Source organism: Tachyglossus aculeatus, chromosome 1, assembly GCF_015852505.1.
Source record: "Tachyglossus aculeatus isolate mTacAcu1 chromosome 1, mTacAcu1.pri, whole genome shotgun sequence".
NCBI lineage: Eukaryota > Metazoa > Chordata > Mammalia > Monotremata > Tachyglossidae > Tachyglossus > Tachyglossus aculeatus.
Genome location: NC_052066.1, coordinates 69,647,786 through 69,659,820, shown reverse-complemented (window position 1 = coordinate 69,659,820; position 12,035 = coordinate 69,647,786). Strand labels below are relative to the sequence as shown.

Sequence of the window (12,035 nt, the reverse complement as noted above, 5' to 3'; positions counted from 1 at the left end):
TGGAGGAGGTGAGCTGTGAGGAGGGCTTGGGAGGGAGGAAGATTGGCGGCGGCGGCCCCCGTCCTGTCCCGTTCCCCCCTTGTCCCGTCCCTTCTCCCGTAGGATACAGTTTGAATCCCCTGAGGATGTGTCCGGCCCGTCCGTCGTCCTCGGCGGACATGATGCCGACCACCCCGCAGCCCCAGCGCCCACAACCCGTCCCGACGCGGCGGCGGCCGCGACGACCAGCCCGGCGCCGCCCGCCTCAGCCGCACCACCAATGAGGGGCCGCCCTCCCCTCAAACTCCCGCCCCCCGGCCATGATGGACGGCGGGCTCGGCCAATCGCCCGCAAGGAGGAGGGGCGCACCGCCCCTCCAGCGGGGCCGCCCGCCTCAGCGAGCCGACCAATGAGGAGCCGCACTCCCGCAAAGCTCCCGCCCCCGGCGATGATGGACGGCGGAATTATCCGATCGCTAGCAAGGAGGAGGAGCGCGCCGCCCCCCCGAACGGGACCGCCCGCCTCATCGAGACGACCAATGAGGAGCCGCCTTTCCGCCCCCAGAGATGATGGACGGCGGGGTCGGCCAATCGCTCGCAAGGAGGAGGGGCGCGCCCCTCCTCGCTTGACCCGCCCCCTCCCAACGGGCCCGTCTGCCTCAGCGCCCACCACTGAGGAGCCGCCCCCCGCCAAACTCCGGCCCCCGGCAATGATGGACGGCGGAATCGTCCAATCGCTCGCAAGGAGGCGGGGCGCGGCCCTCCTCGCTTGACCCACCCCCTCCCATCGGTCCCGCCTGCCTCAGCAGACTCAGCCAATCGCTCACGAGGAAGGTCACGGGTTCAAATCCCGCCTCCGCCAGTTGTCAGCTGTGTGACTTTGGGCAAGTTTCATTTAACTTCTCTGTGCCTCAGTTCCCTCATCTGTAAAATGGGGGTCAAGACTGTGAGCCCCACGTGGGACAACCGGATCACCTTGTATCCTCCCCAGCTCTTAGAATAGTGCTTTGCACATAGTAAGCGCTTAACAAATGCCATTAAAAAAAATTTAAAAAAAAAACAGAGAAGGCGTGCGCCGCTCCTCGAACGGGTCCGCCCCCTTCGGCACGCCGACCAATGAGGAGCCTGCGTCCCACTAACGTCCCGCCCACGGAGATGATGGACAGCAGAAGCAGCCAATCGCTCGCAAGGAGGCGGGGCGCGCCGCTCCTCGCTTGACCCGCCCCTCCCAACGGGCCCGCCTACCTCAGCGCGCCCACCAATTAGGAACCGTCTTCCCACTAACGTCCCGCCCCCGGCGATGATGGACAGCGGACTCGGCCAATCGTTCGCAAGGAGGCGGGGCGCGCCGCTCCTCGAACGGGGCCGCCCCCTCGGCGTGCCGACCAATGAGGAGCCGCCCTCCCACTAGCGTCCCGCCCCCAGAGATGATGGACAGCAGAAGCAGCCAATCGCTCGCAAGAAAGCGGGGCGCGCCCCTCCTCTCTTGATCCGCCCCCTCCCAATGAGCCCGCCTCAGAGCGCCCACCAATTAGGAACCGCCCTTCCACTAGCATCCCGCCCCCCCGGAGATGATGGACAGCGGAATCGGCCAATCGCTCGCAAGGAGGCGGGGCGCGCCGCTCCTCGCTTGACCCGCCCCTCCCAACGGGCCCGCCTACCTCAGCGTGCCCACCAATGAGGAGCCGTCCTCCCGTTAATGTCCCGCCCCCGGCGATGACGGACAGCGGACTCGGCCAATCGTTCGCAAGGAGGCGCGCCTCTCCTCGAACGAGGCCGCCCCCTCGGCGTGCCGACCAATGAGGAGCCGCCCTCCCACTAGCGTCCCGCCCCCAGCGATGATGGACAGCAGAAGCAGCCAATCGCTCGCAAGAAAGCGGGGCGCGCCGTTCCTCTCTTGATCCGCCCCCGCCCAATGGGCCCGCCTCAGAGCGCCCACCAATTAGGAACCGTCCTCCCACTAACGTCCCGCCCCCGGCGATGATGGACAGCGGACTCGGCCAATCGCTCGCAAGGAGGCGGGGCGCGCCGCTCCCCGCTTGGCACGCCCCCTTCCAACGGGCCCGCCTGCCTCAGCGCGCCCACCAATCAATCAATCAATCAATCAATCAATCGTATTTATTGAGCGCTTACTATGTGCAGAGCACTGTACTAAGCGCTTGGGAAGTACAAATTGGCATCACATAGAGACAGTCCCTACCCGATAGTGGGCTCACAGTCTAAAAGGGGGAGACAGAGAACAGAACCAAACATACCAACAAAATAAAATAAGTAGGATAGAAATGTACAAGTAAAATAAATAAATAAATAAATAAACAGAGTAATAAATATGTACAACCATATATACATATATACAGGTGCTGTGGGGAGGGGAAGGCGGTAAGGCGGGGGGATGGAGAGGGGGACGAGGGGGAGAGGAAAGAAGGGGCTCAGTCTGGGAAGGCCTCCTGGAGGAGGTGAGCTCTCAGCAGGGCCTTGAAGGGAGGAAGAGAGCTAGCTTGGCGGATGGGCAGAGGGATTGGGGGCATTCCAGGCCCGGGGGATGACGTGGGCCGGGGGTCGATGGCGGGACAGGCGAGAGCGAGGTACAGTGAGGAGATTAGTGGTGGAGGACCGGAGGGTGCGGGCTGGGCAGTAGAAGGAGAGAAGGGAGGTGAGGTAGGAGGGGGCGAGGTGATGGAGAGCCTTGAAGCCAATGAGGAGTCGCCCTCCCGTTAATGTCCCGCCTCCGGCGATGATGGACAGCGGACTCGGCCAATCGTTCGCAAGGAGGCCCCCCTTCTCCTCCCTCCCCCTGTAGAGAGGAAGGCACTGAGGTCCATTTTCCTGTCAGTTTAGGTTGGCCTCACTGCATGTTCATTCATTCATTCTTCCATTCATTCAATCGTATTTATCGAGCGCTTACTACGTGCAGAGCACTGTATTAAGCGCTATAAGTACAAATTGGGAAAAGCCGTTGGTCCCCTAAGCGTTGATAACGGCAGAGACTACATGGCCCAGCATGCAATGCGCCCCGCAAGAGGCCGTCCTGGCTTCTCTTCTCAGGCGTCGCCTGGATACCCAGAAACCTCAAATAATCATCATCCTAATAATAATAATGATAATAATAATGGCATTTATTAATTGCTTACTACGTGCAAATCACTGTTCTAAGCGCTGGAGACGTTACAAGGTGATCAGGTTGTCCCTCGTGGGGCTCACAGTCCTCATCCCCATTTTACAGATGAGGTAACTGAGGCCCACAGAAGTGAAGTCACTTGCCCAAAGTCACACAGCTGACAATTGGCGGAGCCGGGATTTGAACCCACGACCTCTGACTCCAAAGCCCGTGAGTTTTCCTACTGAGCCACGCTGCTTCTCATAATGATGATGGCATTTATTAAGCGCTTACTATGTGCAAAGCACTAATAACAATAATAATAATGGCACTTGTTAAGCCTTTACTATAATAATAATAATGATGGCATTTATTAAGCGCTTACTATGTGCCAAGCACTGTTCTAAACGCTGGAGGAGATACAAGGTGATCAGGTTGTCCCACGGGGGGCTCCCAGTCTTCATCCCCACCTGAGGGAACTGAGGCCCAGAGAAGTGAAGTGACTTGCCTAAAGTCGCACAACAGACCAGTGGCGGAGTCGGGATTTGAACCCACGACCTCTGGCTCCCAGGCCCGAGCTCTTTCCACTGAGCCACGCTGCTTCTCAGATAAGGTAAAACTGAAGCACAAAGAAGATATAATAATAATAATAATAATAATAATAAAAATAATAATAATAATATTTGTTAAGCGCTTACTATGTGCCAAGCACTGTTCTAAGCACTGGGGAGGATATAAGGTGATCAGGTTGTCGTGGGGCTCCCAGTCTTCATCCCCATTTTATACCTGAGGGAACTGAGGCCCAGAGAAGCGAAGTGACTTGCCTAAAGTCACACAACAGACCAGTGGCGGAGTCGGGATTTGAACCCACAACCTCTGACTCCCAGGCCCGAGCTCTTCCCACTGACCCACGCTGCTTCTCAGATGAGGTAACTGAAGCCCCAAGAAGATATTACAATAATAATAATGGTATTTGTTAAGCGCTTACAATGTGCCAAGCACTGTTCTAAATGCTGGGGGAGATACAAGGTGATCAGTTTGTCCCACGTGGGGCTCACAGTCTTCATCCCCATTTTACAGGTGAGGTCACTGAGGCCCAGAGAAGCAATGTGACTTGCCCAAAGTCACACAGCTGACAAGTGGCGGGGCCGCGATTAGAACCCATGACCTCTGACTCCCCAGCCCAGGCGTTTTCCACTAGGCTACGTGTCCCACGTGGGGCTCACGTTCTTCATCCCCATTTTCCAGATGGGGTAACTGAGGCAGAGAGCAGTGAAGTGATTTGCCCAAGGTCACACAGCTGACAAGCGGCAGAGCTGGGATTAGAACCCATGACCTCTGACTCCCAAGCCCGGGTTCTTTCCACTAAGCTACGTGTCTCTGGTGGGGCTCCCATTCATTCATTCATTCAATCGTATTTATTGAGCGCTTACTGCGTGCAGAGCACTGTACTAAGCGCTTGGGAAGTACAAGTTGGCAACATATAGAGATGGTCCCTACCCAACAGCGAGCTCACAGGCTAGAAGGGGGATGAGGTAATTGAGGCCCAGAGAAGTGAAGTGACTTGTCCAAAGTCACACAGCCGGCAAGTAGCAGAGCCAGGATTAGAACCCACAACCTCCGGCTCCCCAGCCCAGGCTCTTGCCACTAAGCCACGCTGTGTGACACGCTTTTCCCTCCCACCCCCTGCCTCGACCTTGGCCTACCGCCTGAGCCCCGTCATGTTATGTTGCCAACTTGTACTTCCCAAGCGCTTAGCACAGTGCTCTGCGCACAGTAAACGCTCAATATTGAGGGAGTGAGGATGGCTCAGGGTGACCCATCACCTTCACTGGAAAAACCAATCAAGCCCATTCATTCATTCATTCATTCAATCGTATTTATTGAGCGCTTGGGAAGTCCAAGTTGGCAACAGATAGAGACGGTCCCTACCCGACAGTGGGCTCACAGTCTAGACGGGGGAGACGGACAACAAAACAAAACATATTAACAGAATAAAATAAATAGAATAGTAAATATGTAGAAGTAAGCACAGACCCTCAAGAACGGGGAATGCCCACCTCCTCTACCCAAAGCAGAAGTCGAAGGCAAGGAGGCGGCCTCCACAAAGGGATCATTTAATGGCCGAAAAGCCATTGAGGAGGTTCTTCCCCCATCATGAGAGGTCACCTCCTCCAGTAGGCCTTCCCAATCTAAGCCCCCCCTTATCCTCTGCTCCTCCTCCCCATCGCCCCCCTCCCTCCATCTGCTCTACCCCCCTCCCCTCCCCTCAGCACTTGTGTATATTTGTACATGTGCTTCCCAAGCGCTTAGTACAGTGCTCTGCACACAGTAAGCGCTCAATAAATACGATTGAATGAATGAATGAATAATTATGGAATTTGTTAAGCGCTTACTATGTGCCAAGCACTGTTCTAAGCACCGGGGTAGATACGAGGTGATCGGGTTGTCCCACGTGGGGCTCACAGTCTGAATCCCCATTTTACAGATGAGGTAACTGAGGCACAGAGAAGTGAGGAGACTTGCCTAAAGTCACACAGCAGACAAGTGGCGGACCTGGGAATAGAACCCATGACCTCTGACTCCCAAGCCCGGGCTCCTTCCACTGAGCCACGCTGCTTCCCTTATTATTTATTTTTCAATTTATTCATTTATATTTATTATATATAATATATATACGATAAGTATTTTTGTTTTGTTGTCCGTCTCCCCTTGTAGACTGTGAGCCCATTGTTGGGTAGGGACTGTCTCTATCTGTTGCTGAATTGGACTTTCCAAGCGCTTAGTACAGTGCTCTGCACGCAGTAAGCGCTCAATAAATATGATTGAATGAATGAATGATTAGCGCTCTAAGAAAACTTGTTGATTCCCCCGCTAAACATTGGAAATGGCAGAGACTACATGTCTTTACTATGTATACTATATAATGATAATGATGGCATTTATTAACATATATATATGTTGCCAATTTGTACTTCCCAAGCGCTTAGTACAGTGCTCTGCACATAGTAAGCGCTCAATAAATACGATTGATGATGATGATGATGATTTACATATGTACATGTATACTATGCTATGTGCATACATATATGTATATGCATCTATGTATTTATATATTATATGACTACATATATAATATATGTTATATATTTATTCTATTTTATTAATGATGTGTTTATATCTATAATTCTACTTATCTATTTTGATGGTATTGATGCCTGTCTACTTGTTTTATTTTGTTGTCCGTCTCCCCCTTCGAGACCGTGAGCCCGTTGTTGGGGAGGGATTGACTCTGTTGCCGAATTGTACTTTCCAAAGGCTCAGCACACAGTAAACGCTCAATAAATATGATTGAATGAATAAATGAATGGCACAAATCCAGCTGACTGATCAGCCCTTTTTAGGAACACAGGCTTAAATCTAGATGAGAAGGCTAGAAAGGTGTCCTAAATCATTTCCAATAATAACGAGGATGATCATAATGGCATTCGTTAAGCACTTACTAATACTACTACTAATAACAATGGCATTTATTAAGCGCTTACTACGTGCAAAGTACTGTTCTAAGCGCTGGGGAAGTTACAAGGTGATCAGGTTGTCCCACGGGGGGCTCACAGTCTTAATCCCCATTTTACAGATGAGGAACTGAGGCCCAGAGAAGTGAAGTGACTTGCCCAAAGTCACACAGCTGACAATTGGTAGAGCCGGGATTTGAACACTTAATAATAATAATAATAATAATAATAATGGCATTTATTAAGCGCTTACTACGTGCAAAGCACTGTTCTAAGCGCTGGGGAAGTTACAAGGTGATCAGGTTGTCCCACGAGGGGCTCACAGTCTTAATCCCCATTTTCCAGATGAGGGAACTGAGGCCCAGAGAAGTGAAGTGACTTGCCCGAAGTCACACAGCTGACAATTGGCAGAGCCGGGATTTGAACACTTGACCTCTGACTCCAAAGCCCGGGCTCTTTCCACTGAGCCACGCTGCTTCTAGTGCCAGGCACCGTACTAAGTAAGTGCTGAGGCAGATATTAGATAATCAGGTTGGACACAGTCCCTGTCCCACACGGGGTACAAAATCTTCATCCTCATTTTACAGGTGAGGGAATAATAATAATAATTATGATATTTTTTCATTAATTCATTCAATCATATTTATTGAGCACTTACTATGTGCAGAGCAGTGTACTTAGCACTTGGGAAGTACAATTGAACAACAAAGAGAGACCATCCCTACTCAACAATGGGCTCACAATCAATCAATCAATCAATTGTATTTATTCAGCGCTTACTGTGTGCAGAGCACTGTACTAAGCGCTTGGGAAGTACAAGCTGGCAACATATAGAGACAGTCCCTACCCAACAGTGGGCTCACAGTCTAGAAGGAGGGAGACAGACATGAAAACAAAGAAACAGGCATCAATTAAGCACTATATGCCAAGCACTGTTCTAAACGCTGGGGTATATACAGGGTAATGAGAATGTCCCACATAGGGATCACACTTTTAATCCCCATTTTACAGATGAAGTAACTGAAGCACGGAGAAGTTAAGTTGTTTGCCCAAGGTCACACCTCTGACTCCCAAGCCCGCGCTCTTTCCACTAAACCACGCTGCTTCAACTAAGGCACAGAGAAGTGAAGTGACTTGCCCAAGGTCACACAGCAGACAAGTGGCGGAGCCAGGATTGGAACCCATGACCTTCTGGCTCCCAGGCCCGGGCTCCAAGCCCACCAGAGAGCCATTGTGTATGGGGATTTTTAACTGTGTGGGTAGTACAACCAGTAGAAGACTTAGAGAAAGCAGCGTGGCTCAGTGGAAAGAGCCTGGGCTTGGGAGTAAGAGGTTGTGGGTTCTAATCCCGCCTCCGCCACTTATCAGCTGAGTGACTTTGGGCAAGTCACTTCACTTCTCTGTGTCTCAGTTACCTCATCGGTAAAATGGGGATGAAGGCTGTGAGCCCCACGTGGGACACCCTGATTACTTTGTATCTACCCCAGTGCTTAGAACAGTGCTTGGCACATAGTAAGCGCTTAACAAATACCCTAATTATTATCATTATTATAGCAGCATGGCTCAGTGGAAAGAGCCCGGGCTTTGGGGTCAGAGGTCATGGGTTCGAATCCCGGCTCTGCCACATGTCTGCTGTGTGACCTTGGGTAAGTCACTTGACTTCTCTGAGCCTCAGTTACCTCATCGGTAAAATGGGGATTAAGACTGTGAGCCCCACGTGGGACAACCTGATCACTTTGTACCCTCCCAGCGCTTAGAACAGTGCTTTGCACATAGTAAGCGCTTAACAAAGGCCAACATTATTATTATTATAGTAAACGCTTAACAAATACCCTAATTATTATCATTATTACCTGCTGTGTGACCTTGGGCAAGTCATCTAACTTCTCTGTGCCTCATTGCCCTCATCTGCAAAATAGGGATTCGGTGCCGGGTCTCCCACCTACTTAGACTGTGAGACCCTTGTGGGACCAGATGACCTTGCATCTATCGTTGCGTCTACTTGGTACAGCGTTTGGCACACAACACAATAAATTTTATTATTATCATTATTGTTATTAGGAATCTGCCCACCCTCAAGATGATACAATTGAAGGAGCTAACTCTTGTGGAATGCCGAAAAGCAAAGGTAAAGTTACACATATAAACATTCAAAATAAAGGTTGTGCCACGTCCGATGCATGTGGTAAAACACACTTCCCAACATTACACACATTTATTGGTTTGTTTCCTCAAATGTAAAATGGGGATTAAATTCTATTCCCCCCTACTTAGACTGTAATCCCCATGTGGGACAGAGACTGTGACGATGCCGATTATACCGTATCTACCCCAGTGTTCAGTACTGTGCTTGGCACAGAGTAAGCGCTTAATGAATATCATAGTAATAGTAATCATTATTATTATCTGTTAGGCAAACTTGCATGAGCTGCTGATGTGTTACAGCCCGGGACTAGGAGTCAGAGTTTCCAGCTTCACCACTCTTTCTGGGACGTGAGGCAAGTCATTTCTTCCTAATAATTGTAAGAATAATAACTGTGGTATTTGTTAAGTGCATGGGCAAGTCACTTAACTTCTCTGTGCCTCCATTCCCTCATCTGTAAAATGGAGAATAAGACTGTGAGCCCCCCGTGGGACAACATGATCACCTTGTAGCCCCCCAGCACTTAGAACGGTACTTTGCACATAGTAAGTGCTTAACAAATATTATTATTATTATTACTATGTGCCAAGCACTGTACTAAGCACTGGTATAGATGCAAGAGAATCAGGTCGGACACAGCCCGTTTCCCACGTGAGGCGCATGACTCAGTGGAAAGAGCCCGGGCTTGGGTGTCAGAGGTCATGGGTTCTAATCCCCGTTCTGCCACTCGTCAGCTGTGTGACTTTGGGCAAGTCGCTTAATTTCTCTGTGCCTCAGTGACCTCATCTGTAAAATGGGGATTAAGACTGTGAGCCCCACGTGGGACAACCTGACCACCTTGTATCCCCCCCCCAGCGCTTAGAACAGTGCTTTGCACATAGTAAGCACTTAATAAATACCATCATTACTCTCCCCCTCCCCCCCACCTTACCTCCTTCCCTTCCCCACAGCACCTGTATATATGTATATATGTTTGTACGTATTTATTACTCTATTTATTTTACTTGTACATACCTATTCTATTTATTTTATTTTGCTAATATGTTTTGTTTTGTTCTCTGTCTCCCCCTTCTAGACTGTGAGCCCACTGTTGGGTAGGGACCGTCTCTATATGTTGCCAACTTGTACTTCCCAAGTGCTTAGTACAGTGCTCTGCACACAGTAAGTGCTCAATAAATACAATTGATTGATTAATAGGGAGCTAATCCCCATTTTACAGGTGAGGAAACTCAGGCAAAAAGATTTGACCAAGTCCCAGAACAAGCAAGTGGCAGAGGATTTAACTGTGCTCGCTTCATTCATTCATTCATTCAATTAATTGTGTTGATTGAGCACTTGCTGTGTGCACAGCACTGTACTGAGTGCTTCAGTAACACATGCTTATCCAAAAGTTAATACAGACATGTTAAAACACTGAGCTTAGTCAACACTGTTAGGCAAATGAAAACACTGTAGGTTAATAAACATGTCAGAGTAGCCCGGAAAGCACATTCTAATCATATTTATTGAGCGCTTACTGTGTGCAGAGCACTGTACTAACCGCTTGGGAAGTACAAGCTGGCAACATATAGAGACGGCCCCTACCCAACAGCGGGCTCACAGTCTAGAAGTCAATGCGGTAACTAAGGTGCAGAACTTGGGAAAGTAGTGAAAATCATGTCTGCCAATGCATTTGTTTACTGGGGGGTTTGTACCTGACCATAAAGCGTGGCTTAGCGGCAAGAGCCTGGTCTTGGGAGTCAGAGGTCGTGGGTTCTAATCCTGACTCCGCCACTTGTCTGCTGTGTGACCCTCACTTCACTGCTCTGTGCCTCAGTTACCTCATCTGTAAAATGGGGATTAAGAGTGTGAGCCCCACGTGGGACAACCTGATCACCTGTAACCTCCCCAGTGCTTAGAACAATGCTTTGCACATAGTAAGTGCTTAATAAATGCCATTATTATTATTATTACCCCAGCACTTAGAACAGTGCTTAGCACATAGTAAGCGCTTAACAAATACCGTTATTATTATTATTATTATTAAGTGAGTCCCCTATTGCTGTTTATTGGTGAATAGCATATTTGGAATGTTTCTGCTATTTAAGCCTGACACAATGGAGAAGAAGGTGTTTATTAATTTGGCAGCGAATTAAGACCAATGTTTGCACAAGACACTGAATCTCTCTGTCACCAGCAGTCTATTCTATTCTATTCTATTTTATTTTGTTAGTATGTTTGGTTTCGTTCTCTGTCTCCCCCTTTTAGACTGTGAGCCCACTGTTGGGTAGGGACTGTCTGTATATGTTGCCAATTTGTACTTCCTAAGCACTTAGTACAGTGCTCTGCACACAGTAAGCGCTCAATAAATACGATTGATGATGATGATGATGAGAGAAAAACCCTTCGGTTGTAGCTGCAGATCCTAAATTCCAGTCCAGTTTCCAGTTCTAGGCCAAACCACCTATGGTCTCTCATCAATCCTCCATTCAGGCGTCTTTTATAATAATAATAATAATACTGATGGTATTTGGTAAGCACTTACTATGTGCAAAGCACTGTTCTAAGCGCTGGGGAGGTTACAAGGTGATCAGGTTGTCCCACGGGGAGCTCACAGTCTTAATCCCCATTTTCCAGATGAGGTAACTGAGGCCCAGAGAAGTGAAGTGACTTGCCCAAAGTCACACAGCTGACAGTTGGCGGAGCCGGGATTTGAACCCATGACCTCTGACTCCAAAGCCCTGGCTCTTTCCACTGAGCCACGCTGCTTCCCAGACTGAGCCCCCTCCTTCCTCTCCCCCTCGTCCCCCTCTCCATCCCCCCCATCTTACCTCCTTCCCTTCCCCACAGCACCTGTATATATGTACATATGTTTGTACATATTTATTACTCTATTTTACTTGTACATATCTATTCTATTTATTTTATTTTGTTAGTATGTTTGGTTTTGTTCTTCGTCTCCCCCTTCTAGACTGTGAGCCCACTGTTGGGTAGGGACTGTCTCTATATGTTGCCAACTTGTACTTCCCAAGCGCTTAGTACAGTGCTCTGCACACAGTAAGCGCTCAATAAATACGATTGATTGATTGATTCTTTTCTTTTCTTCATCCTTTTCCCTCTTCTCTGTCAGCCCCGGGCCTCCCCTCTCCTACTTCTCTCTAGATGGTAAACTTGTCGTGGGCAGGGAGTGTGACTACCGACTCTGTTATATTATTATAATAATCAGAATTATAATTGTGGAATTTGCTAAGCAGTTACCCTGTGCCAGGCACTGTCAGCATGGCTTGGGAGAAGCAGCATGATGGAGTGTGACTCCTAGACTA

At 49.4% G+C, this 12,035-nt stretch overlaps 1 protein-coding gene across 1 annotated transcript in view; it reads right to left on the bottom strand.

Moving 5' to 3' along the window:
• The window catches only part of PDE6D (phosphodiesterase 6D), a 122,050-nt gene extending 121,852 nt beyond the window's left edge, over positions 1-198 (bottom strand). The window contains exon 1 of the mRNA XM_038744398.1: positions 108-198. Coding sequence (XP_038600326.1) covers positions 108-160 — 53 coding nt within the window. The 5' untranslated portion in view covers positions 161-198. The remainder of the gene's footprint in view (positions 1-107) is intronic.
• Positions 199-12,035: the final 11,837 nt, after the last annotated feature.